This window comes from Chinchilla lanigera, unplaced genomic scaffold (genome assembly GCF_000276665.1).
Source record: "Chinchilla lanigera isolate Chin_1 unplaced genomic scaffold, ChiLan1.0 scaffold00020, whole genome shotgun sequence".
NCBI lineage: Eukaryota > Metazoa > Chordata > Mammalia > Rodentia > Chinchillidae > Chinchilla > Chinchilla lanigera.
The window spans coordinates 21,170,807-21,197,806 of record NW_004955421.1 but is presented as its reverse complement, the minus strand read 5'-3'; the positions used below and the strand labels follow the sequence as shown (position 1 = coordinate 21,197,806).

Below are 27,000 nucleotides of genomic sequence, written 5' to 3'. Positions count from 1 at the left end.
GGCCCCTCCACACTGCCTAGTGGTCCTAGGCCAGAGCCCATCTTCCCGCTTGGCCTGCACAGTCTGGACTCTGAGCCAGCAAGGACATCTGGGTGCTGACTCAGCCGTGTGACCCACTCCCCAGGACAGGAGAGACAAGGCCAATACGCCAGGCCAGCTCCTCCAGCAATGAAAGTCCCAAGGCCAATTCGTCAGCCTCCGCCCCAGCAACGAGGGCAGTCACAGAGCTGAGGCATCACACCTGGAGGCCAGACCCATGTTCTGCTGGTTCCCACTTCCCATAAGGCACTTGGCTCCTCATGTCCCTCTCCTGAGTCTACCCAGACACGGGCAAAGAATAGAAAGGGGCCCCGGCCTCGGCTTCTAGGGGACACTGCCATTGGGAGGGAGCTCTGACTGACGGGTGAAAAGCTTGCTGTGGCTGCTGGTGGGACTTCTCCCATTACCTTCTACCTGAACAATTCCTCTGTCTGCTCCAAGCCGCGGCTTCTCTTGGGCCTCCTCAACCTAACCCTTCCCAGCGGTGGTACTCAGGCCATGCAAGGACTTGAGGACTGACCGCAGCTCAATGGCTGGTGTCAGGCTTTCACCCTCACTGCAATGGCTCCACACTGAAGTCTATTTGAGCAGAGGCACTCCCTCCACCCCACTGCACAGCCTCTTTCTGCAGAGGGTTCTGCCCAGGAAAGCCTCAGAACCCACCATCACTATCTAAAAAACCTGTGCGTCCCTCTGGGTGGCTCATGCTAACAGCTGCTTGGAAACTGCCTGAAGCTGACAATCGAAAGGTTCTAAAGTCCCAGGAAAGCATATCCTGTAGCAACTTCTGACAACTCCATCTAATCAGACATACAGAGGGAAAGGCAATATTACCTTTCTTTTTTAAAATGACTGCCTAATGAGGCACAAGGCAAGACAGGATTCCCTGTTTCCACCCCTCTTGGAAATGTAGCATCCTGGGCGCTAGCTCACTAGGGAAGTGCTAGAGACGAGCTACGGTATTCCACTGGCTCAGAGAAAAATACACAGGACTTCAAAATGAAGGTCACGTTACAACCAGAAGGCTGAGGATAAGAACGGGCACCATGACTGCTATCTGGGAGGCGGCCTCAGGAGCCCTACATTAACACTTTCCCAACAGCAGGGCCCCAGCATCATACCAGATACAATTTGGGAATTACTGCTTGCTGTAACACTTTAAAGAGCCGTCACCCTCCACAGCCACTGTCCTGGGGGAATGACTAAGAGGCTTCTGCTCAACCAGTTCTTGTTCAGTGGATTAAAGAGAAGTTTGAGCTGGGCATGGTGGTACACACCTATGATCCTAACACTCTGGGAGGCTGAGGCAGGAGGATCACAAGTTTGAGCCCAACTTGGGAAACTTAGCAACTTAGACCTGTTTCAAAAAATAACAAAGGGCTAAGGTTGTACCTCAGTGTGAAGACCACGGGTTCAATCCCCAGTACTGCAGTGAATAAATGAAAACAAAAAAGGCCTAGAGATGTAGCTCAGGGTGAGAAAGCCCGAGTTCAGTCCCCGGTACTAGAGAAAACTTTTTTAGTTGACACTGGGCATGCATAACTGGCCAGCTGAAGGTCTGATTCTGACCTGAAGCCGATGAGAATGGAATGGAACAAAGCCACTGCTTTGCCCTGCTCTGCCTTCCCGCCCAGGCCCCTCCACTCTGTCACCCCGAAAGTGAAAGCCGTACAGGACGCGCAGGTTCCTGAGTCCCTTGAAGGCGCCTTCGGCAACGTGGCTGATGGCGTTGTGGCTGAGCCGCAGGACACTCAGGCTGCTCAGCTCGGCCAGGCTCTCTTCGTCCAGACGTGTGAGGTTGTTGAAGGACAGGATCCTACGGAAGGAGCAGGGGCGCAAACGTTACCACGGGGCCCAGGCTCTGCACTGCCTGCTCTTAAACAGCAGGGCCACATCCAGCCAGGTCTCAGTGGGAAGAGGACGCACACGCACACACACACACACACGGGAGCCCTGATGGTAAAAGTGGCCACAGAGCTCGAAACCCCCAGGGGCAAAGTCTGCGTCATCTGACAAGAGGAATGGAAGCCAGTGCCCCTAAAGTGTGAGTTCACATGAGGGTATACGACACAAGAACCCACAAGGCTCCAACCCTTCAGGCTTGTGGCCATGGCTGGTCCTCATCTGGCCTGTGCAAGACCTCCCTTGGCAGGTGCCTGACACACAGGACCAGACTGGGGGTGTTCGGACACACGGCAAGGGAACTCCAGCTACACTCCCTGCATCGGCCAGCAGAGGGCACCAGGAGCCACAGCCCAGGACCCCACATAGGAAGACCCCACACAGGAAGACCCCACACCGGGCCTCCCCCTTATCAGAATGATATCCAAGACACTGGGGCTCCCCCGACCTCCTCTGTGAGGAGGACAGGGAACACGGCCCTCAGGTCAACAGACCTTCCTCCCTGAACTCCTCCAACTCTGATGTAGCCCTGGGCTGTGACTTGGCATCCTAGTCATTATCAATGGCTGAACTGGGAAATCTGGGCTGGGGCAGAAAGAAAAAAAGGTACAAAGAAGATAACTAGGTTTTTAAAGGTGGTACGGAGCAACATTCTTTCCCTCCCAGAGAAGTAAGTCATGGTGTCTGTCAATCACAAAGACCTGGCAGCAGATCAAAATCATATCCTCACCTGCAGTTAAAGGAATTTAGCTTAAAGGAGAGGTGGGAAAGCAATCTTCAGCCAGGCTCTGAAGTTACCTGGCTACGGGGCCAACTGCTAGGATGGGGCACGGCATACTCTGGAGGCTTTCGGCCCCTCTAAAAGACACGGAAGTCAGCTTTATACAGTCCACCAGCCAAACCCAAGAAAACCTTAGGGATAGAGGCTCGCTGCAGAGAAGCGGGTGCTACTCCTGCAGCCCCTCCTAGTCCCAAAGGAGAGCGGGGCAGGGAAGAAATGAAAGGGACTTAAAGCTGTACGCCCTGACAGTCCCATCCGGGCCTAGCTGGTCTGGGCATCTGTTTTCCTCTAGCACAGAGCTACAGGAGCTCACCCTATTCCCGACCCCCACAAACTGCAGCCTCCTGCGCAGCGGGATAGGCCCACTGCTTTCTGGGCTCTAGGGCTGGCCTCCAGGCAGAGTCTCCAAACACTGTCACAAACCAAAGCTGAGGGTACTCACAGCTCGTGCAGCTTCTGGCAGAAGCTCCAGCCATCCCGGTGAATGCGAGAGATGGCGTTGTTGCTGAGGTGCAGCTGGTGCAAAGCTGTGAGGCCGTACAGTGAGCCACTGTTCACCTCCGCCAGGCTGTTGTACTCTAGGTGCCTGCAATGACAGTCACAAGCAGGGTGAAGGGCGGGCTTTCACTCATCGAATGGACGGAAAACAGGAAGTCACACTGTATCAGACACTGGTCAGCGCCGAGGACACACCTACACGAGAGAAGTGTGACATCTGTGTGCGCACAGGGGTGGGAGAAGACAAACCAAGGCAGACAGAGGGAAATGCCGAGACAGGGGACGAGGGGAAGCTCCCTAGAAGTGACACGTTAGCCAAGTATTAAGTGAACCAAGCAACAAATGGGCAGAGCAGTTCTCAGTAGGGGCAAAGCCAGGAAAGGAGATAAAGAGGAAAGAAAAGGAAGCAGCCCATCTTACAGATGAGGAAAACGAAGTTGAGAGAAGCCAGGTAACCTGCCCAAGATTCCCCGGCTTAGCAAACAATGAGAGGGCAGAAGTGATCTAAACCTATTTGGCTAACAAAAGCCGGGGCTCTGGACGACTCTAGCAGGAGTTTAGCTCCGGGTCAGACAATTTGGATTTACAGTGGTACCTTGGTTCACAAACCTAATTCTTTCCACGATTCTGGTAGCAATAAATCCTAATTTTGCCACTTTGATGGCTTAATGAGCCTGAATATTCAAGAAATGGAGACAGCCAAGAACATCAGGTAACAGGGCCATAGGAGAAAACAATAAAATATGTCAGGATGCTAGCACAGTGCTTAGGACTCAGCTCTCAACAACTGTAAGTAAATATAGACAGACCCTGACTTACGATGGCTCAACTTGTGACTTTTCCACTGCACGGTGGGTAAAAGTAATACACATGCAATAGAAACCCACGTGGAACTTTGGATGTGGCTTATTTCCTGCACTGCTATGTGACACGGTTCTCTCGCAGGCCTGGGCAGTGGAAGTGAGTTGCAGCCCCCACAGCCAGCCCATGATCATGAGAGGGAACCACCAGTACTTACTGGTCAGCTAGGATGTTCCACAGACTAAGTGTAAGCAAAGGCATTTTCAATTTACCGTATTGTCAACTTGCAGTGTGCTTATCCTTGCTCAGGATCGCTGGAGCCCAGACAACTGATGTCCTTAGTGCAAGTCACTAATTCAAATTTGCTCCATATTCAATATTTTGAGTTTTAAACAACCAAGGTTCGCTTTTTGCCATCTTTCTATCACTGCTCTAAAAGGAAGCAGTAAAGGGAATGGACAATAGGTGAAGATTGCTTTTCTTTACTCTCTGATTTAACTATGCAGATATATTACGTATATTAAAAATAAACCTATTTAAATGTTTAAAAATAGGAGATCCATAATTGCATTTCTGTGCCTTGTTACCACCCTAAGCAGGCAGGCAGCTCTGCTGTGGTACACATCTTTTTTAATATTTACTTTGATTAAAATATGCAGTATTTATTCTGATGTGGTACACATGATGACATTCATTGTGGGAAGCTGGTACCTGCACAAAACATATCTTAGTTATTTTTATTTGCTCTGCCTCTCCCCTCCCCAGCACTGTACACATCTGGTGAAAGGGCATACTCCCTTGATAAAAGCTGCACATCTGCAGCAAGTGTCTGGGTTAGCCCAAAAGACAGGAAATAAATCTCCTAGAATGAACTCTCCATTTTTGGCCCAACTGCATACCACAAAAGACTGTCAAACCTGGATGGGGAAGAGAAGGAACTTCCCGTAAGGTGTGGGAGGATGTGGGGAGGAGTCTGCTCTGCAGACGGAGTTCACTGGTAAGTGGGGTGAAGAGCAAAGCGTCCCCTCCTCTGCCTTACCAGGCCTAGTGCCCCAGAACTCCTCTAGGAGTTTCCTGCTCAGCCAGAAAAGTGCCCTCAGGTTTGGCCCAATCCAAAGAGAAAGAGGTGGGCTCAGATGAAGGCAGGGTTCTGAGTCCAGAGGATGGTCCTTACGCCCAGAGCAGGCACGGGCACACACGCTCGCGCGCGCACACACACACAGCACACCCACCCTCATCCTCCATCTCCCCACACTCACAGCACGTGCATCCTGGACAGCCCCCAGAAAGCGCCATCCGTCAGCCTGCTGATGTTGTTCCGCTGAAGCTTCAGCACCTCCAAGCTGTCAAGCCCCTGGAATGTGAGGCCCTCGATGAGCCGAATCCGATTTCGATTGAGATCCCTTGAGAGAAGAAGGGGTTGCACAGGTCAGAGCACCCCACGTGCACATCCCGCCCACGGCCACTCCCAGTCAGTGGGGAAATGGAGCGAAGGGCTGCCAGGGAGGCAGGGTGCCCAACAGGAGCCCCATCTGTGCCTTGTCCAGCGTGCAGCACAGCGGCCACAGCCTACCGAGGTCACTCTGGAAAGACAGGCAGAGGGAACTCCCCACAGCCAGCTCTGTGCTGGCCTGGGGTACCTGAACCGTGAGTACTCCATGTTTCTTGCTCTAGGGTACGGGTGCCGTTCACGATTCTGCAGCCCGAACACGGGCGTGACTTAGGAGGTAGACCGCTTAGGCAAGGTCTCCCAGCTCAGTACAGATGTCCACGCTAGATGCCTCAACCTAGGACAGTCTTCACCACTATCAAATGGCAGTCATGCTTTCCACTGGAAGCACCTGACAGGATCTCTACGTACAGAGAGAAGTTACTGCCTACGGCAGGGGTGGGGGTCGGGGGTCGGGATCGGGGAGCGTACAGGGTGGTGGTGGTGAAGCACATACACTTGGCTTCTAGCCCTGGCAAAACAAAGCCTTGGCTGACCAAAAAATGCCGGAAGCTGGGTGGGCTGCACCCATTAGCAACTTCGGAGCAAGGGCGGAAAGCACCCAGGCTAACCGCAAATACTTCGTAGTGTCTCATGACCCTGACTCCTACAAAGCGCCCTTGGCATCAATGAAACTGTCTCCATAGACTGAGAACACTTAAGCCCAGGTACCCCAACGAGGGGAGGTGACACGCTGCGGTGAAGGCTGGGGACCCCTGTCTTGCCTCCAGCTGGGCCTTCAACAAGTATGCTGCCCTATTTAAACCATATTTCCAAAGTTAGCTTATTTTCCTGAAACACACTTTCTACTAAAAATAAGAAGACGAGGAGGGAGAGGAAGAGGAGGAAAGTGAGGGAAGCGGGGGAGGAGGAGGGGGAACCCAATACTCTTTCTAGCACCCAGGTAGCAGATGACAAACTGATGGGAGGGACAAAAGTCCTTCCCTAGGTTTTGATGAATGAAGTTTTTCTTGACTCTAAAAGCTCATGCCATCCTGAAGGACAACTGGCTTTGGGCATTGAAAACCTAACTGATCATTTTAAGAGAAAAAATTAAGTTAACTACCTTGTAAGATTTAGGGGATGAAGACAACAACCATCTCTTGCTTACTACCTCTAGGTATATGAAGTTCCTGTCAGGCTGTCCAAGGAGTGTCAGATGCCCTCGTGCCCAAGGTATAGATTTTATGAGCACCATTAAAAGTGACACTAAAACTTTTGCGATAAATAAGAAACAACACACAACAGCTAACCAGCAGGATCTTCCATTTCATTTTGGAAAATGTCAGCAAAGACAAGCATGTGTACATGCACTCCAAGGACCTTTTTCCTCAGCAGTCTAAGGCAGCCCACCAGCACCAGGCGGAGCTCCTAATTTGCTTTTATTAGGTGTTGCCATAGCACCATTGAACGACAGTTTATGTGGAGCTTTGCCGGGGGAGTGCGAGGAAGGGGTTGCATTTGGTGTGGGTCCTTGGGGAAAACGTGGTCCCATAAAGTTTGCCAGCCTTAATTAAAGTGCAGGTTTCTGTACTCACAGTTGTGTCAGCCTGGGTAATTTGAACGCTTTTACAGGAAGCTGGGTGATCCTGTTTTTGCTCAGACGAAGAGTAAGCAGCGACCGTGACAGACCATCAAACGCTCCGGGCTCCAGCGTGCCAATGCGGTTGCCCCCCAGGTTGCTGGAACGATTCAGGGAGAAGATAGAATGCAGCAAGCGGCCTTCTTCACTGTGCTGCAGACACAGGACCCGCGGGTCTGAGCTGGGAAAACCCACTGAGACACATGCAGAGGGACAGGTTTCCAATGAGACATTTTTATCACACGCCTCTGAAGCCTGTACTGACTTCCAGGTGGGGAACCACACAAACGGAGCGGGCGGGACCGCCCAACAAAGGCCGCAAGGCAAGCCTGGTTTCAACCATAGCACACTACTCAGGCCGGCAGGGCCAAGAGGATGGGACTGACGGTCACACACCTCACCTGAACGCTCTCACACCAGCCTGCCACCCACTGGTGTCCTTAGGGGCCACCTGTACGACTCTTCCCCCACCCCACCCCCTGCCCCAGGCTGATGAGAAGAAGCCTAGGAAGCAGAAAGAAAACCGAGACGCGAGGTCAGTGCTGACTTAACAGTCTGGGGAGAGCCTCTGTGAGGTCAATCTCAGTGTGACTTACGACTTACGTAACAAGTACATATACACCAGTTCAAAAACTTTTAAATGCTTTAGAAAAACTTGTTAAGGAGACCCGTGCCAGGTCCGTCAGAACACAAGCAGCACCTTCTCATGATGCCTGCACCTACAGGTTGGGTATGTCGGGAGTGCCTCCCGCGACCACACAGAGAAGACGCGCACTGCGGTAAACAGCAGCGATGCGTGCCTCTCACTGTGTGCCCACTGTACCAAATAACAAAAAAGGAAGGAACAGTACAGCACTGCTGTGAGAAGCTAGTCCCAACACCTCTCTTACGGCCTCTCGCAAACGAGTCTAGGTGCTCCTGGCCTATGTGAAAAGGACAGAGACTGGAGTGAGTCTGCCGTCGCGGGGTGAGGCGACCGGGCAGCTGTGCTCTCCATGAGGCAGAGGCCGGGGCAGGGCACAGGAGGGTCCTCGGCAAGTGAGGCCGAACTGTTTGTTCTTAACACTCCAGGTTAGAGAAGAACGGTCTGCGTGGTGAAGATACACCAGCCACCAGCTGCCAAAAGAGGAGAGTCCCTCCCGCCTTTGTGCAGGGAAGGAAGGCCGCGGCCGTTCCGTTGGGCAGTCGGTGGTTTCTTTGTCCTGAACAAGAACGTGTCAGGTGGCAGCTGGACGCCTTTTCAAAGCCCCCACTTAGGACTTAACAACGGCAAAGGCCTCCTACTCCCAATTCTGGCACCTCGATGCAGCCAAAAAAGAAACTGCTCCTCCCCTCCAGGTCCTGAAAAATCCACGTCCAAACCTTATCTTTCCTGAAAGATGGGTCATGACGACCTGTACAGCAGCCTTGCAAATGAGTTCCAAAACTACTCACTGCCAATTGGAAAACGTCTCTTTATAGTAGGTGTTCAGATTCTTCTCCAGAGAAGCGTTTTCCTACAACAAGTAGTAGATTACTCAGGCTTAAACATTTTTATTCCTGTCTATTCTCCACCGCACATGAAATGTGGAATTAATACGGGTTAAAGGAAAACAAATCTAAAAGGTCCAAAGAACCCACAGAACAAAGTAACGGCCCTCCCCAAATAGGCCGAATGGCTTGTCTTAATGGGGCATGCCTCTGAAAAGACCAGCACCGACAAGTTCAGCGGGGTCTCCCTCCAGTCTGAGTACTCCGACACCCAAGCTTTCTCTCCACGCTTTTCTGGGAGGTAGCCCAAAAGATGGGAACCAAAACAGGCTGGGTAGTGCATTCTCGATAATAATGAAGGACCTCTGTCTGCCTCCACTTCCCCCTGTATCCGGAGTGTCAGGAGATGTATGAGACTTGGAAATGCTCTGTAAATGGGGCCTCTTCTCTCTGCCCTGCTGAGGAAAGCCAAAGCCTGCACTGTCCCCACCGACTCGGCCAGCTGTGGCTGGGAAACAAAGATCGGAGCTAGGCACCAGGAAGGCCATTACCTGGCCGGAAAGCAGAAAGGTGGCCCAGGAGGCAGAAGTACTTACAGCTCTTTTATGCGCAGTCCATGTGGGAAGCAGGTGCTCCGGATTTCTGTGATATTGTTCAAACTTAGGTCCAACACTTCTAAGGACAGGTATGCCTTCAGCTGACTTCCCTCCACACTGCGAATCTTATTGTGCTGCCTGAAAAAGGGGAGGTGACTTGAACATTTCCTTTTTTGCAAAATAACTACAAGAAAATAAAACTATGCTCTCCTCCATTATTTTTACTTTGTTCTTTAATAAAAACTACAGTTCAGTGGTACTCAAAATGTGATCTCCAATTCTTCCTCCTGTTAGCCGGGAGCTGGAGAGAGTGCTAGATTTATGCTGGGACAAGTTGTCTGTCTGCCGGAGTACTACGACTCGGATGCTGTGCCCAGGGGTAAGGGCAAAGGTGGTATTTAAGGCCACTGGAGACCAGACTGACACGCCCGGCGCCCAGTGATGCACCTCCCATAAAGGATGAGTTGGTGCGACCAGCCAGCTCCATCCCGGCTCCCATCTACACCAGCGGCGTAACTTTCAGGGCTGTAGGCATCAGGGCCCGGTGGTCAGTTTGATCCAATGTAAGACACTGTTACACAGCTCACATTTTACTGTCATTGACAGTGCCAGCCATAGAAACAGATCTTTACAAAATGATGATAATTATGGCAAAATCCTGACTATCTAAAAAGAGAAAGGGAAACTCACTTTCTAGGTGTAACCAAAATCAAAACCCTTACCTCTACTTTTTTTTTTTTTTTTTTTTTGGTGGTGCTGGGGATCGAACCCAGGGCCTTATGCGTGCAAGGCAAGAGTTCTAGCACTGAGCCACATCCCCAGCCCATTATACCTCACACCTGTAATGAATTTGGGCCTCAGTTTTTGCACCAGAAATATGAGGCCACAACCTGTCGTTCTTCCAGGTGTGTGCAACCTGTAGCTGACAGGTGGGGATGGCTGGCTTGCCTGGGCCACACTGAGTGAAGAGGAATTGTCTTGGGCCATGTATAAATTACAGTACAGTTAACATATGTAAGTAACAAAATCTCCTTAATTTTTAATATTTTTATTACAATGCAGGAGTGTCCAAACCATGGGCCACAGGATAAACGCACCTAAGTGAGTAACCCAAGCTGAAACCACACTGAAGCATCCATCCAACATGAATCAGTGTCAATGTTTACTGCGCCGAGAAAGCCACTTTACACCGTGACTTCTTTGGACCTTTAATCCTCTTTCTGTCAAGCCCACAAGCTAAGCAAGCAACCAAGTTATGAGTGAGGAAGAAGTAATGAACGCCAGTCCAGGTGGGGCTGCCCTGCTGTGCACTTCGCTCTGCCTGGCATTCAAACCACGGTGGCTCCGCTCCAACAGTAGAAACCTAAGAGTGTGTGAGGGGGCAGCACTGGCCTCCTGGGTTCCAGACACACATTCGGGCCCATTCTTAGTACCCAGGGCTGCTCTCCAGCCAATCAGAACATTCTGGAACACAAAAGAAGCCAGGCATCCCTTACCAAATGGCATCTCCTTTAAACAAATACTTGGCCAAATCAGTTCCAATGGGCATAAACAAGGCCCTTATTCCCAGAAGCTGTGGGCCTCTCCCTGGTTCCTTTGTTGTTTCCACACATCTCCCAGTCCTCAACTCAAAACTCCATTTACAAGGGCAAAACTCTGCCCACCGAGGACCCACTCAAGAACGGAAGGCACACACACAGCCCTGCTACTTCTTTTGAGTTCTTTAAATTCCCTAATAAAGATAGTCTCTTCAGTTTTCTGATTCTAAAAGAAAAAGAAAAGCCCTTATTATGTAGGGCACAGTTAGAAAAAGAACAAGCAATACAGGCGAGAGAGTCCAGCCTTACTCTGGAACTCTAAATACAGTCCCAGAAAGCCAGAAAAAGAGGGTCCAGGACCAGGCTCCTTCACCCAAAGCTGCACAGAGACAGGCCTCGCAGGCCAAGGCTTTGCACCAGCGAAACCCCGGCTTGGCAGTGACAGCCCTGACATGTCTCACACCTCCCTCTCCTCTCCCCACATCGCCTCTGCAACCGCTCGGTCTTGGTCTTTTATCGTAAACCCTGCTCGTCTTTCTCGCCAGTCTATTTATTCAAAGACTCACACTCACCCTGGACCCCTCCTCTGCACAAAGGACCCATAGGAAGTCGAGTGAGTCTCTTTCACACACTGGGAGAAGTTCTCCCACCTGGCAGAAGGAGCAGCCGCGGAGATGGGAAACAAGGGCGCTAGGACTGAAGGAGCCAGGCGGCCATACTTTATTCCTCCAGGAAGCTGCTGAGACAGGCGCCTGTGACCAGGGTGCAGCGGTGAAGGGCTGGCAGGGGACGCCTCACAGCACGCTGGGTGGAAGGGCAGCCGGCGGAGGTCGGCACTGGACAACCGCAAGCAGCGGGCTGCAGGTGAGGGCTGCGGAGCATCAGGTGATGATCCTGAATCTTCTAGCCCACAGCTCCGGAGAGGAAGCCAGGCCAGCAGGCCCCTGGCGGCACCTTCCACCCTTACTCACTTGCAACCTATTCGCAACCCAGACAGACCCTGACAATAAAAGTCAGTCGGCAGGGAGCTCTAGAATAGGAAATATCTACAAATCAAATTACTGATAAGAGGCTCATATCCAGAATACAGTCACCTCTGTATGTGCAAGTTCTACCTCTGTGGATTTAACCAAGCACTGGCAAAAAATGTTTAGAAAAAAACCTGCATCTGTACTGAACATGTATGAACATTTTTCTCACCACCCCCATAGTATAACAATTATTTATATAGCACTTATACTGTATTAGATAGTAAAAGTAACCTGGAGATGATTTAAAGTATATGGGAGGCTGAATACAGGTATATGCAAATACTGTGTCATTTTATAGAAGGACCCAAGCATCTATGGATTTTATCTGTGAGCTGTCCTAGATGATTCTATATAAATAACCTGACAACAGAAAATAAACATTCTAATTAAAAAAGGGGCCAAGGACTTGAGTGGCTGCTTCTCTGAAGAAGGTATACAAATGGTCAACAAGCACATGAAAAGATGTGCACAATCAGCGTTCAAAAAGGAAATGCAAGTTACAAACTATGCTATCACCTCACACCCTGGGACGGCTGCTGTCGAAGGGAAACAGAAGCAGCAAGTGCGGGTGAGGCTCCGGAGAACAGGACACGTGCGCACTGCGGGAGGGAGCGGAAAGGGGTACTGAAGAACACAGCGAACTGACTCTTACACACAGATTCACCACATGATCCAGCAATCCCATTTTTAAAGAATTGTCAGATCTTTATATTTAAAGATAAATATATTTAATATACCCCTATATTTCAAAACATAAGTAGGATCTTACAGTATGTTATCGAATTCACCCCCCCTTAGTATATGTTTGTGGAAATAAACACATTCACGATGGGGAGCAATTCTATTTAAGAGTATTAAAAGAACGGAAAGCAAACCTCAGGGAGACGTTTGTATACGCATGTTCCCACAAGCCTTCATCGCACGATTCAAAAGGTAAAGCACCCTGCGCGCCCGTCAGCACAGACTGAGTGAATGCAGTGCACACGTATCATGGAATACTGCTCGGCCCGCAGAAGGGAGGCTCTGCCATGTGCTCTGAAACAACGAAGGCCGCCCTGGAGGACACCACGCGAAGTGAAACAAGCCGTCACAAAACCACAGATACTGTGTGATTCCACCTGTACGCGGTACCTGCAGTGGTTCCCTGACACAGAAAGTGGACAGACAGCTGCCAGAGACCGGGAAAGAGCACGGCGAAGAGCTTTTCCATGGACACGCCGTCGCAGTTTCCCAAGAGGGAAACAGTCCTGAGGTCCGCGGCACATGAGCGTACTTAACACTATTCAACTCCACAGTCATATTTTATGTTATGTGTATTTTACCACAATTTAATGAAACAAAACACAAGACAGTTCCCAGGACTCTGCTGCCTAAAACAAACGCTGACTCCTGTGGCTCACTGAGGAGCAAGGCCCTGCAATTCCCTCAGGGCCCAGGTTACCTTTCAGACACCGACCTAGCCTCCCACTCTTGCACCTCCTATGACCCCAGGTATGCCCACCCCAGGACTTTTGTACTTGCTGTTCCCAGTGCTCAGAATGCTGTTCTCCCAGAAATTCACCTGCCCCAAACCCTCAGCTTTCTTGTCCTACGAACCTCACCTTAACCAGACTCTCCCTAGCCACCCTCTTAAAGCCACAGCGCTTACCCACACGTGCGTGTGCACACACACATTTTCCTCTCCCTTGTTTGCTACTTTTCTCAGTCGCACTAATTATCGTCTCGCACACTCTTTAGTTACTTGTTTCCCACTATACCATGCCAACAGGAAGGCAGAAATGTTTGTCTGCTTTGTTTACCACGGTGCTCCCAGCCACCTGAACAGCATGAGGCCTGGAGTGGATGCTCAGTAGCTGTCTGTTGAGGGACTCACAAAGAGTGAATACAGGTTAAATTTAGAAAGGCTGAAGGTAGTACAGACGCGGGGCTCCCCAGCATTTGTGCAGAAGAAAGCAGAAGAGCTCAGTCAGGAGCTCTCAGGAGCGTCAGGAAGGAGGACTACTCAAACATAAATGTGCACGTAATGACAGCTCCGCAGAGTCCCAGGGCTCCAAGCCACACGCCCAGCCGCTGAGGACACGCCGCCACCATCTGTCCCAGGGTTGGTCTCTATGCTCTAACTACAGCCAAGGTCCGCACCAAACCTTCCAAAATGTCCTGTGCACAGCAGAGCCGACTTGAGAGCTCCAGGCTCCTGCCAAACCAGCAGTCCTGCCCTGCGTGGCAGGAACCACCCTGCTTAGATACCTGAGGACCCCAGCAACTCCACCCAAGGCCAAGGAGGGCTTCCTGCTCTGGAACATGGCACCACACGGGAACACGCGCTGTGGGCACTGCCCCACCCAAGTTCAAATGCTAGCTACAGCACTCGCAGGTGTGAATCCGGGGGTGTGACGTTCCTGTGCCACATGGGCTGACGAGACCTGGCAGGCAGCAGTACCTCCATGAAACGAGTTCCTGCTTTCGCTAGTCAGACTTGTATCCTCAGGACCAAGATGAGGGTGTAACTTATAGGAGATACTTTGGGAAGTGAATGAATGAACAAATGAAAGAAAAACAGCAGTCTGGCTCCCATCAGCCAAGGCCTTCAAGCTCTCATTCTGAGCCTCACCCATGAAACACGCCTGCTCCAGCTGCAGGAAGTCAAACCCAGCCACAGGGACAGTGGGCTGACTTGGGAAGCCACACTTCCTACGCGGTCCCAGGCTGCAACTTCTGCAGGCCTCAGGGTGGCTCAAGATCCAAAGGACCACAACTGGATGGACATCTTATTCCCACCGCCAAGAGGGGCCCAGGCTTATGTCCATGACCCAGGAACACCAGCTCCGCCCCCACCATTCAGATGTAGACAGCCCTTCCAGGCATCCCTGCAGACAGGCCAGAGGAAACAGTAGTACTCAGACCCCCGCAGGGAACCCTCCCTCACTCTCTGAGAAGACCTCTCGGCTGCCCTGACTCAAGCCATCACTCAACTTTAAGAAACGTTCATTTTTTTAATGCCATGTACAAACGCAGATGTCTTCACATTAGTCACTCAACATAACCAACTGCCTGTTTCCTAAGAAGGTCCATGCAAATTTTCAGAACCTCCAAATCCAGCTGCAAGTGCTCTTTAGCAAGAGCTGATTACTGAATACCTATAATACATGTACTGGGCCCTGTACGACATAGCAATAAAATCACACAGCAATCTAAAGAAATAATAAATTTTTTTAAAAATTTAAAAAAAAATCTTTAAAAATGTGAAAACCAAAAAAAAAAAAAAAAAAAGAAGAAGAAAAAAAAAAACAAGAAATAGGCACTGCTATATCTCTGCTTAGATGGCTGGAAAAATTGAGGCTCAGAGATCTACTGGAACTTGCGCAGGGTCACACATGTGGCAAGCAAGAGGAGCTGAGATGCAAATCTAGGGGAGTGTGACTCTTTATGAGCTCACCTAAGAGGCTCTCCTGGCAGAATCTTCTGGACATGATCCCAGATCACAACCATAAACTTCAGCAAAGCTGGGCTAGGTATGAATGCTAGCTGGCTATTTCTTGCTCATCTCAGATTAGTCTGTGCAGACCGACCTCTGCCAGGTGACTCTGTTTGTGTATCAGCTTCCTTGGTCCTGGACGAGCAGCAAGTGTACAATGGCCGGTACAGAGACAAAGCTACAGTTCTTTTTTTTTGAGACAGGGTCTTGCTGTGCAGTTCAGGCTGGCCTTGAGTTCACTTTATACCCAGGCTGGCCTCAAACTCACAACGATCCTCCTGCCTCAGCCTCCTGAGTGCTGGGATTACAAGCGTGCGCCACCACGGCCGGCGAAGCTACAGTTCTGAGGCTGCATGTTCTGCATGAAGAGAAGAGAGTGGTTCCCTTGAGGTCATGTCTTCACAGACCTGCACAAGTGAAGGCTGAGTCCTTTCGTTCCTAGGCACAGCAGCAAAGAGATCCTTGGACATTTACAGAAAGGGTAAGAACAGAGCAAGGCAGTGCTGTGTTAAGAACACTTCTTACTGGCTTCATCAAAGGAACACTCACAGAACTAGAGATTCTGCACGATGGAGCATTGGGAAAGTGTGTGGTGGCCTTAGGTCACATGGCATCGCCTCCACCCAGTGTCAGCTTACCACTCAGCCTGCCCTCTGGGGCCAGGAGAATTTAATACAGCGCAAGTCTATTAAACCAACACCTGTTTAAGACTTCAAAAATAAAATCAGTCTTCAAAGGTGAACAGCAGGCTAGATAAGTCGCCCTACTTGGCTACATTTTCAGAGCCAGTGTTAAATTAGACAATAAAACAGATGGAGGTATTTGAAACCCACACTTAAAACTCTTTATCATAAGTGACTGTTCCACTATGGTTCTGTGAAAGCCTGGTTTATAAGGTATTCCCATTAGTACTGGAAAAGATCTCATGTCACAGATAAACCACCAGGAAGAAAGGGTGAGGAGATCAAAGGCAGAAGGGCAAGGTGGGTCAACTGGATAATTTTTGGTTCCTGAAATTATGAACCTATTGTCTACACCAAGAATCACCAAATTTATTCCATAATGTGCCAAATGATGAATATTTTAGGCTTCCTGGGTTGTATGGTCACTGTCACAACGAATCAACCCTGCTGCTGCAGTCCCAAAGCAGCCACGGGTCACATGTAAATGATCACTGCAGTTGTATTCCTCTAAAATTTTAACTTACTAAAATAAGCAGTGGGGGGCTGGGGATTTAGCTCAGCAGCAAAGCGCCTGCCTGGCAAGCGCAAGGTCGTGAGTTTGGTTCCCGGAGAAAAACCAAAACCAAATAAAATAAAATAAAATAAAATAAGCAGTGGGCCAGGATTTGCTATTCCTGTTAATATCATGGCAACAAGTTTGGGTTTCTGGGAACACAGACCCAGATTCTAATTCTAATCCTGATGCAATTTTGCAAGTGTGGGTAAACCACTGTTTCTCTTTCTAGCTTAACCGTCTGCAAAATGGGGCTAAACATTTCTCTACTGGACAGGAAAAGAGGCCCCTCCCATTCTCCCTTCTGTGCTCCATGTCAGACATCACTAATCACAATCTTTTCTGCCAATGTATTTTCTACCTTTTCAAAAAGTGAAACAGAACCCCAGTCTACATTGTTCCGCCCCTAAAAGATGATCCAGGTTACACTCTGGAGCCAGCAGAGCTAAGCAGGCAAACAGGACTACCTTGCAGAGCACAGAGATCTCCACACTGAGTACCCTCCCTTTTTTTAGTTCTGCCGATTACTCTGAAACATACTGAAGCTGGCTAACTCACCAGCCCTGCCACCTAGGCTGGGATAACTTCATGGTAACTGTCTACTTCTTGAGTGTGGACTCTAATCAGAAATAGCACTCTCCCATAGTTTTAATTATTTAACAAGTTAGCAAAATCCAAGTTATAGCTTTCTGCTTTGCCTGGACCTCTGGCTAAAACATATGCATTCATACAATCTAGCCCCAGAACGGAAAAAATTCTTTTACCTCACACACACTTCCATCCCTACTTGCCACCATTCCCCACAGTGATCCTGGCAGACACGGTTCATCAAACCTAACATCCTCACAGCTCTGATGCCCACAGCGCTTTGCTCCTCGTGGTCTGCTCCACAGTTCTAAGACTCCACCTCACAGCACAGAACCCATGCCCACCCACAGCAGGCACTCAAAGTTCTGATCAAAATGGCTGAAGGGCTGGACACAGAGGCGCAATCTATAATCCCAGCTACCCAGGAGGCTTAGGTAGGAGGATTCCAAGTTCTAGGCCAGCCTGGGCAACTCAGTGAGACTAAGATAAAAAATAAAAAGGGCTAGGAACGTGGCTCAGTTGTTAAACACCCCCGGATTGAAGGCTCACCAGCAACCATACCTACCATGTGGGGATACCATGTGGAACCCAGGCAACGTGAGTGTAACTTCAGTCCAGGGCAGAGCAGCCCATATGCTTACCCTAAGAACACAATAAAGGTAACGAGTTCTTCTTTGTTAAAAAAAAAAAAAAATACAGTACCATCAGGCAGGCCATATGGCCAAGTGTGGGCAGTTTTTTGTTCACAAACATTTTCACTGAAGTATATGTTATACTTAAAGTACATAAATTACATGTGCAGAGTTCTGTTTTTTATGAAAGGTGTGCACCACTGTGGAGGGAGAACACCGTAAGAACCCCAGGCACGTCCGGCATCTCGTTAGCTTCCTAGTTATTCTCCCCAGACCGAAAAGAACTTCCACTTTCTATCCCCCATGATTAACTCTGCCTATTTTGTGTCTTATTACATGAAACTCTTCTGTGTCTACTCTCCTGCTGTCTCTCAAGGTTATGTTTATGAAATCTACTCACATTGTGGCATTAGCAGTAGTGAATTCTTTTCCATTGTAGTATAATATTTCTATTGAAGAAATATATAGCAGTTTCGTTTTTCATTGCACTGCTGATGCACAGTGAGTTATCTCCTGGACGGGTACCATAAAAACTCACAGCGAAGACTATGGACAAGCACTGCGCAGGTGCCGCATATGCGCACGCTCCTCCGGTGGCACGCAGGGCCAGCACAGCGCCACTGCACAGGTCACCGAGTACACGCGTGCTCAGCCTCACTAGACACTGGTAGTGTTTCTTTTAAACCGAACTCCTTGGGGTTCAAATGCAACTGAAAAACCACTTGATCCAAGCGCTGTTTTCATCTGACCATATTCTCAGAGGCCACCCCACTCACAAGCCCCCTTTCCTGCATTGCCCCCCACTAAAAAGCATCAGGAACATAGCCTGAGGCCACATAACATGGCCAGGCTCAAATCTAATCTTGTTCAGATGTCAGACAGAATTATTTTATTGTAAGGACAGACGTAATGCACACCAAAATAATGATGATGATTCTAAGACCCGACTAGCAAGAATAACATCAAGACCACTGCCCATGTGCCAACTTGGAAAGGAGATTTTTAAATGAACGAATGCAGAAGCGGTTTCCTAAGCCACTTTGAAGAAACGTTTCTCTTCTCAGAATGACAATCACAAACATCACCCTCACTATCTTGCTTTATGTCCATCTTCTTAAAAATGAAAACGAAAACCATCTGTTCCACTGCATAAATTGATAATCTGCTCGAAGAAACCAGTGTCTCACAAGAAACAGCCCAGCCAGGATTATTTGCGGGACAGGAAATGAGAATCAGAATAAGCAGGTCTCTCTCTCTTGCTCGCTCACTCCCTCTTTTCCTCTGCTGCTGGTGAATCACCAGTTCCCTGGGGAATTTTGGCAGATTCTCAGCCTGGCTGCAGATGACGTTCCGGATCTGTTTATTCAGGTGGAGATCGGATAAAAAACAAGAGCAGCCCAGTGGCCGGATAAACAGCCTCCGCTGGGCGGGGTCAACCCCTCTAAAGGCAGGAGTGGGCTGTGTCAGCCAACCTCTCAACCCATTCACTTCCTTTAGGGTCACTGTGCCTTTGGGGTCTTCAACAGATAGTTCCCATTAACTCCTTGCAGAGGCTCAGTGTGAGAGCCCTGATGTCCCAATCCCCATGAGAGGGCACGGTCCCAGGGACTCCACTGCAGCAGATCCAAATTGGTTCTCCCACGCATCCACTTCTAACTATTGAGGTGGATGCCTGAAGTCCAAAGTACAGAAATCTAGGGACAGTCAAAAAGCAGCCACCACTGTTCCACTAAGTCCAAAGTGACGCAGATCATCAGAATCCAGTCCAAGCTATCCGGGTATTTCTGCATTTCATTTTAATACACACACACACACACACACACCTACAGAGATAGACATTATTGGGTGAAAAGACAGTTTTACGATTCCAGAGCTGACATTTTTGGGAAAGGCTAAGACTACGGAGAGAGTTTAAAGATCAGTAGTTGCCAGGGCACTGGGTGGAAAAACGGATGGATATGGAGTACACAGAAGACTTTGAGGGCAGTGAAACCTCTGAGATGATGGGTACATGTCATCATACATTAATCAAACCCAGAGAACACGCAACACCAAGAAAGAACCCTAATATAAACTGTGGACTATAGTTAGAAATAATGTATCAGTATCAGTCTATCCATCAGTTGTAATCAATGTGCTACTCTAAGGCAGTGTTAGTAACAGAGCAAACATAACCCTAGTGCCCTGGGTGGCTGAGCCTGGGAGATTACAAGTTCAAGCTCAGCCTGGGAAACTCAGCAGTTTAGTGAGACCCTGTCTCAAAATTTAAAGGAAAAAAAGGAGACCCAGCTCAGTGTGAAAGCCCTGAGTTCAACCCTGAATACCAAAAACAAACAAACAAAAAATAGGGCCCAGAGAAATGGTGTAAAGACAGAGAGAGGGTAAGGGAGGGAATGTAGTAATTCTGTATTTTCCGCTCAATTTTTTCTATAAATCTGAAACTGCTCTAAAAGTATATGAATTAGAAACAGAACCTCCTCCACTAAGAGGCAGTCAATAGGGTATATGCTGCACTCTGGCTGGGATGCCTAGCTCACCTTATTTACTGCTATAACCTTGGCCCCCAGGCGAAATACACTGAGAACAGAAAAGGTACTCAATTGGTGTCTACTGAGAACACAATGAATTACAACTTTAGTTCAATTTTCTGAAGGTTATGCAAGAAAAAAGAATGGCAAGATACCATCCTGTTAAAAACTTTTTAGGAAGAAAAAACTTAAAAGTGGGCTGGGGATTTAGCTCAGCGGCACAGCGCCTGCCTGGCAAGAGCAAGGTTGTGAGTTCAATTCCCGGTACCAGAAAAAAACCAAAAAAAAAAACCTTAAAAGTATATAAAGTTAACTTTCTTCTGTAGTAAAGCTGACAGACTGACACTAGAGTTGGATTTGAGTTACTTATGCACTTCCCAAGGCCCGTTTAACCCCAAACACTGCCGTTCATGGAAGAGCCAGGTCTGCTCCCCTAACACTATTCCTGGCCCCAGCCCCGGGAGGCAGCTTCACCCCTCTGAGTTGCGCCTCTCAGCGCCTCCCTACCCCTGCCTCTGGCGTTCCAAGTAGTCACTGCTGGTCCAGGGCCCCTTGGTGCAAGTCACACCGAGGCCGCAAGTCTTGAGGAGAGAAGCTGAGCCATCCTAACACTGGCAGGGACTGCTAGGGCTCAAGGAGCCCCTTCTGGGCCTGGAAGGAGGGAATCTGTCCTGGCAGCTGGGCAGGGCAAAGAGGTACCAAGTGGAGCCAGGAGACAAAAAGCCAGGAACGAGTCACTGCTACCAGAATTCCCATCCACGTATGGGTGCCTTTGGACCAGGAAGGCCGCAAGTGTTTCTCCTTTGTGGTCAGGGCAACAGAGCCACTCATGATCACTCACTGCCCGCTAAGCGAGCTGATCTATCACTTCTATTCCTCTCCTTTTGTTTCCCTCTTCATACCTTTATACACCACAGCACACTGACAGCGGTCCTCTTGGCCACACAGATAACCCTGCACAGGTCCACGGCCCTCACAGATGCCAGCCCAGCCCGGGGGTCAGTGGATCAGCACTGTCCAATTCACCTACCTCACCAACCCCACACAACAAAAGGTCTGGGAGTACTGCACAGCTGACCTGGCCTCCCCTGAGTTCTCCCTAGAACAAGCCTCAGTTCGTTGTCATCACCACTGTCAAGGCTGTGTGGCCATGCCTGGTTCACTGTGCCTTGAGGAAAGAGGGAAGGACCTCCCACACACAACAAGCTAGTGCCATGCATTTACCCATGTTCCAGGGGCTGAGCTGCTGCTTCTGGCCCAGAAAAGTGGGCAAGGCAGGAGAGGGCAGCAACCAAGAACAAGCAAGGGACAGGACCCCTTACAGCTGGCAACAAGCCTAATCACCCCAAGGAGCTGCAATGAGTTCTCCTCTAAGGAAGGCTCACCTCACTGGAGGGGTAGGTGGGAAAGACCCCAATCCCGGGAATGGACAATTACGAAGCCGCTGTGTTTCACACTGCCCTAAAGTCCACAAAGGCTTGTCAGCAACTGGGAGAGGTCACCAGGGGTCCAAAGCCAGTAGGCTGTCATTACACTTCACCATCTAGGCCTGGAATACATGAAACCACCAATAACCTCATTACATACGCCTGGGGCTGCCTTCCTGTGCCAGCTCAGGCATGGCGCATACCCAGAAGAGTGCGCAAACCTCTGTGCCGAACCGGAGAGACACACGGGATCGATGTGCGTGAAGGTCCAGGCAGGAGAAGAGGCAGGAAACGCCATGTGTGGCTCTCCTGCATATTACGTTAATGTGCTTGTCAATCAGGTAAGCAAATGCACAGGGCAGGTAAGGGGAACTTAGACACCGGACTGTGGGACTTGATCCCTTCATCCAAGGGGCAGTGTGGATGGGGCAGTGGCGCAGGCTGCCCTCAGGCTTTCCTCACCTGTTTTCCCCAGGCACATGAGGATACTGCACCTACAGGTCGCTTCCACTGAACCTTGCACCCTAATGTCTCCTGGCAGAGGAGTTTGCTCCAGGTGGTGACAACTTCAAAGGGCCTTTGTAGCTGGAGCCTGCGATGGAGCCCTGGGGCTTCTGCAGCTGCCAGGAAATGGTTCCAATGCCAGAGTTACTGCACAGGGCACTGGAAGCTCCAAGGCAGCTTCCCCTTGCTCCTTTGCCATAAAGGAGGCGTCTTATCCCTGTTCTTTCCTTCTCAGTAGACAGGGCAGCAAGAGCAATGGTAGCTTTCACACAGGAACATTCTGCTGGTGCTTACTGGCAACCAGCAGCCTGGCTCCTCACAGCTACGACCTCACTTAACCCCCCGACCACCCAGACAGGAATACTACTACCACCCCATTTCACAGATTGAGATGCTGAGGAAAAGAAGACTAAGTTTCTGAAGGTTACAAAGCAAGAAGCAGAGTAGCTGGGACTGGACCCTAGGATGTGAATCCACACCCCACACTGCCCCTTGGAGGATGGAACTGCCGCATCATGGAAGCAAGCCGAAGAATCCCCGGGGAAAAGAGCTCCTCTGGATAGCCCCTTGTACCTCTAGTTGGCACACAGCAGGGAGAAATGTCCTCTGCACTGGGCCACACCATGTGATAAAACAGGCAGGTCTGTCTCTGCAGATGCGGAGTGGGGGCAAATCCTGCTGTGAGCCCCTGCACATACCCCTTGCACCCCTTGGGGGTCCAACACTCCTGCCCACTCTTTCACATGGCCCTCCTCAGCCCTCAGCCCTCAGCATGCCAACATGCAGCTGCTGCAGGGACCGGCAGATGTCCCTTATTTATATGAAAAATGACTGGGTGGTCAGCTTTCTCATCTCTACACTGGTAAGCAGAGACTCTTATTTCCCCGGGCAATAAGACAGGTCTGCTCGGTGATTCTCCGGGAGAAGAAACTTGCCCACTCACTGCTGCCCAGCTCAGAATGTCAAAGGACCTCGAGACTCAGGCTCAGAGGGGTCAAGACCCTAGTTAGGAGGTGCCAAGCTTAGTAGGGTGTGAGCTCGTGGCTGCTCTATGGAGCGACAAAGGCAGGAGCAGTCAGATTAGACGTTCCGGGCTAAGAGAGGGGACCGAGGGTGCTGGGGAGCCCGGCAAACCTCCTTGGGCCACAAAAGGACCTTTTGCCTCTGCCTGACACTGGCACATCGCTGAGATTCACAGGCCAGCTTCCTGACAGCTTTGCTGTTCCAGGCAAAGCAGGAAGCTGTTTCAGCATTTGGTTATATTCTCCAAGACAAGAGCCTCCCCACTCTGGAGAACGATACCACTGATGCACCTTCAAACATAAACCAGGTCTGTTTCCTGTCCCATCAGGAAGACTTTTGATCTCCTGATCATATGATTTAGGTTAGCTCCTACCAGGTAGTTTCCCAAGCCTTTCAGCATATGATCTGGTTACACTCAGGGAGAGGTAAGATGTGTCCGGGTGGCATTAAGGAGCTGGCCCTTTAATGCAGTCCTCCTTATCCACCTCGAAGATGATAAGACCTGCCATAAACATCAAAGTGGCACTGCAGCCAGCACTACTGCTGTGCACCCAGAACCACCTGTTCCCATGTTTGTCTGGGTCCCAACAATACCCGACACGTGTTCTGTTTCTTTCCTGGAACCACATGCTTTTTCTTCTCTTTCAAGCTTTTAAAAACATGTCATCATGGACTTAAGTGCAAAAGGTAAAACTGTAAAACTTCTAGAGAAAAACACAGAAGAAAACCTTTTCAATCCAGAGCTAATCAAAGTTCTTAGATTTAATCCTATTAACACACAGCATTTTATCCCCCAAATTAAAAATATTGACTCTGAGAATGACCCTGTTACACGAAATGACAAGGTACAGACTGAAAGAAAATATTTTAAAAACCATACAACCAATAAAGAACTATTTAGAATATGTGAAGAACTCAAACAGCAAAAAGTAAAATATACAGTTAGAAAATGCGCAATAACCATGAAAAGACATTCCACCAAAAAGAACCTAGAGATGGCAAGTAAGTACATGAGAAAATATTCAACATCACTGGCTAGAGAAATGCAAATTAAAACCACAATAAGCCCTAACTACACACATATCAGAATGGCTAAAATTAAAAAGTGTACCAGGAAATGCTGTGCAGAATGAGGAGCAACTGGATTATTCACATGTTGCTCATAGGAATATAAAATGGTACAGCCATTCAGGAAGAGTCCAGCAGTTTTTTAAAACACTGAACATGCACCTATCATGCAACTCATTCGTTATACTCCTGGGCATTATCTTAGAAAAGTGAAAATTTATGATCACAGCAAAAACTTTAAATGTTTGTAACAGCTTTACTCCTAACAGGCCCAACCTGGAAACTTCCTAGATACCTCTCAATGGATGAGTGGTTGAACAAAGACTGTTAAGCCCACATTATGTATTATGACCCTCAAATAAAATGGGATAAACTCACATACTAACCTACATGAATCTCCAAAGAATTAACAGAATGAAAAAGGCCAACTCACAAAACGTGTGTGTGTGTGTGTGTGTGTGTGTGTGTGTGTGTACAGTATGAATCACTTACATAATACTTTTTAAATGAAAAAAAAAAAGTATAAATCTGAAAAACAGATTAGCAAGTCACCAAGGGTACAGGGGCAGAAAAGAAACAGGTGTGACCATAAAAGGGCAACACAAGGGATCTTGGTGGTAATGGAAATATTTGTATCTTGACTATATCAATGTCAATATGCTAGTTATGAAGTTTTACAAGATACCACCACTGGGGAAACTGGATCAAGGCTATGCAGGGGATCTCGCTCTATTACTTTTTACAGGTGCACGTCAACAATAATTACTCCAAAGTAGAAAGTTTAATTAAAATTTAAAAATCCACGGTATCTATGGTAAAATCAGATGGAAGGCCTGCAGCAGCACAGTACAATCAGTCGTCCTGCTACTTTATTTGGTCTACAGATTTTACTTCAAATCCACATGGTATTACTCAGCTCTCAGAGCCAAGCATAGAGCACCACAGAGCTCTGTGGGACTTTAGAAACCCAGGGATACATATGAACTGTCTACTTGTCAGAGACAAAAGCGCTGCTGCTAACACTTAGGACAGCTAGTGTGGCCCTTGCCTGCCATCAGGGGCCGGCATCCAGCCCTATGTCCTTTCCCGGCACCTGGCGAGGAGGAAAGATTGCTGGATATTCATACCCCAAAAGTGGCAGACACAGGCTACCAAATACCAGATTCTCAAAGTGTTATCTCTAAGACTGCAAGTATTCCATGAAAAGAGTTCTGGACTTAATGAACCTTGGGAATGGTTACATATAGTCTCCACCAACTCTTGCAGACTTCCACTGCGGGATGACATAGGAAAGGTACTAATGAGCACACCAAGGAAGATGATTCATTCTGCTTCATTTTGCATTAGCTACACTTGTTAGACTCCAGCACCCTTTCTTCATGAACGGGGAAGCTCACTCTATATGGGAAACAGCACGCCACACACATCGAGGGTTCCAAGGGCCTGGTGCCAGCCTGCAAACAAACCCACATGTGATAGGCCCACACGGAGGATCCCTGGGGAGTTCCTAACCAAGGTAAAAATAACATTCAGAGCTATGCACTTAGAGAATGGTAGTAGTACCTGTCCCCGCCCAGGGTAGGGGTGGGGTGAATTTTACCATGCTCCAGGTCAACCAAACAAAATGAATGTAACAGAGCTGTGATGGAATTATCTTAGGAACAGTTGCTCTGTTACAGCTGCTCAAAATGAGCATTAGGATATTAAATGTTCTGACATGTCCTGTAGTGAAGGTGTCTGCTTTTAACTCTGAGTGTTCTGTACTTTTCAGCTACAGACCATGACCCACCCCCCAAGGCACCTACTGACATCTCTAATTCCAAATGCTCCATAATGTAATTTTGGATTCAGAATGCCATGTCTCCCCCATTTTCCCTTAGTCTTCGGGAGAGAAAAGGTGGTGTCTTCTAGTGTGGGCTGGACACCTACAAGGAACGGCAGTAATTCTCCATCTGCACTTCAGGAAAAGCCTTTCCCCTAACCACTTGTTGGCACTTGAACAAGTGGGCGAAGATCGGACAGCCTTTCTCAGACACACCCGTGCTAGGGTAAGGGCATTTCTTATTTTAGCAAACTGAAGCTTGAGAAGCTGCTGCCAGAAAGCAGCAGCATAAGGAGTCACAGACAGACGCTGGGACCCCCAGACCGCACCACTCCCCTCTGCCATTTCACCCCCAGTGGCAGGTGCAACGACTACTACTTCACCCTGCCCAGGTTTTCAATAAATCAAGGAAAGCAAGTCCTCTCGCTTGGCTGAAAAGAGCTATGCTCTCCAGGACCCCTCAGCAGACCATTCACTGCCCGTCCCAAGCTGGTCCTTTTGCGACAGTAAGTGCCGGAAATTAAACAATACTGTTCCATGATCCACAATTACTTAATCTTAAGATTGCCTATTTATTTTTTATATTTATTTATTATATTGTTTTATTTTGTTGTGAGGGGTGGATCCCAAGGCCTCGTGCATGCTAGGCAAGCATTCTAGCACTGAGCTGCAGCCCCAGTCCTCAAGTTTATTCCTTTATTCACACATTTCAATACATGTCAGCTGCTGTGAGAAAAAGATGGATGTGGCCACCGCAACACTGCCCCTCACCCCAACCCCAAAAGCCCATAATGTACACTGAATGGCAGAGAAAGATGCAGGTGGGATGGGTATTTTCTCACAAAGGAATATGGCATCACCAGAGGAGGAGGTCAGGAGAGGGACAGCCATTCCACACCAAAGTGACGGGACAAACAGGCAGGGACCCAGTCAGTGTGAGTTTTTTTTTTTGGTTTTTTTTTTTTTTTTG

At 48.9% G+C, this 27,000-nt stretch overlaps 1 protein-coding gene across 1 annotated transcript in view; it reads right to left on the bottom strand.

Moving 5' to 3' along the window:
- Window positions 1-27,000, bottom strand: part of Lrig1 (leucine-rich repeats and immunoglobulin-like domains 1) — a gene marked incomplete at its 5' end in the record, with an annotated part of 110,685 nt that overhangs the window by 21,487 nt on the left and 62,198 nt on the right. The window contains 5 exon segments of the mRNA XM_013513717.1: window positions 1,712-1,855; window positions 3,165-3,308; window positions 5,281-5,424; window positions 7,049-7,192; window positions 9,159-9,296. Of these exon segments, the coding sequence (XP_013369171.1) occupies window positions 1,712-1,855; window positions 3,165-3,308; window positions 5,281-5,424; window positions 7,049-7,192; window positions 9,159-9,296 (714 nt within the window).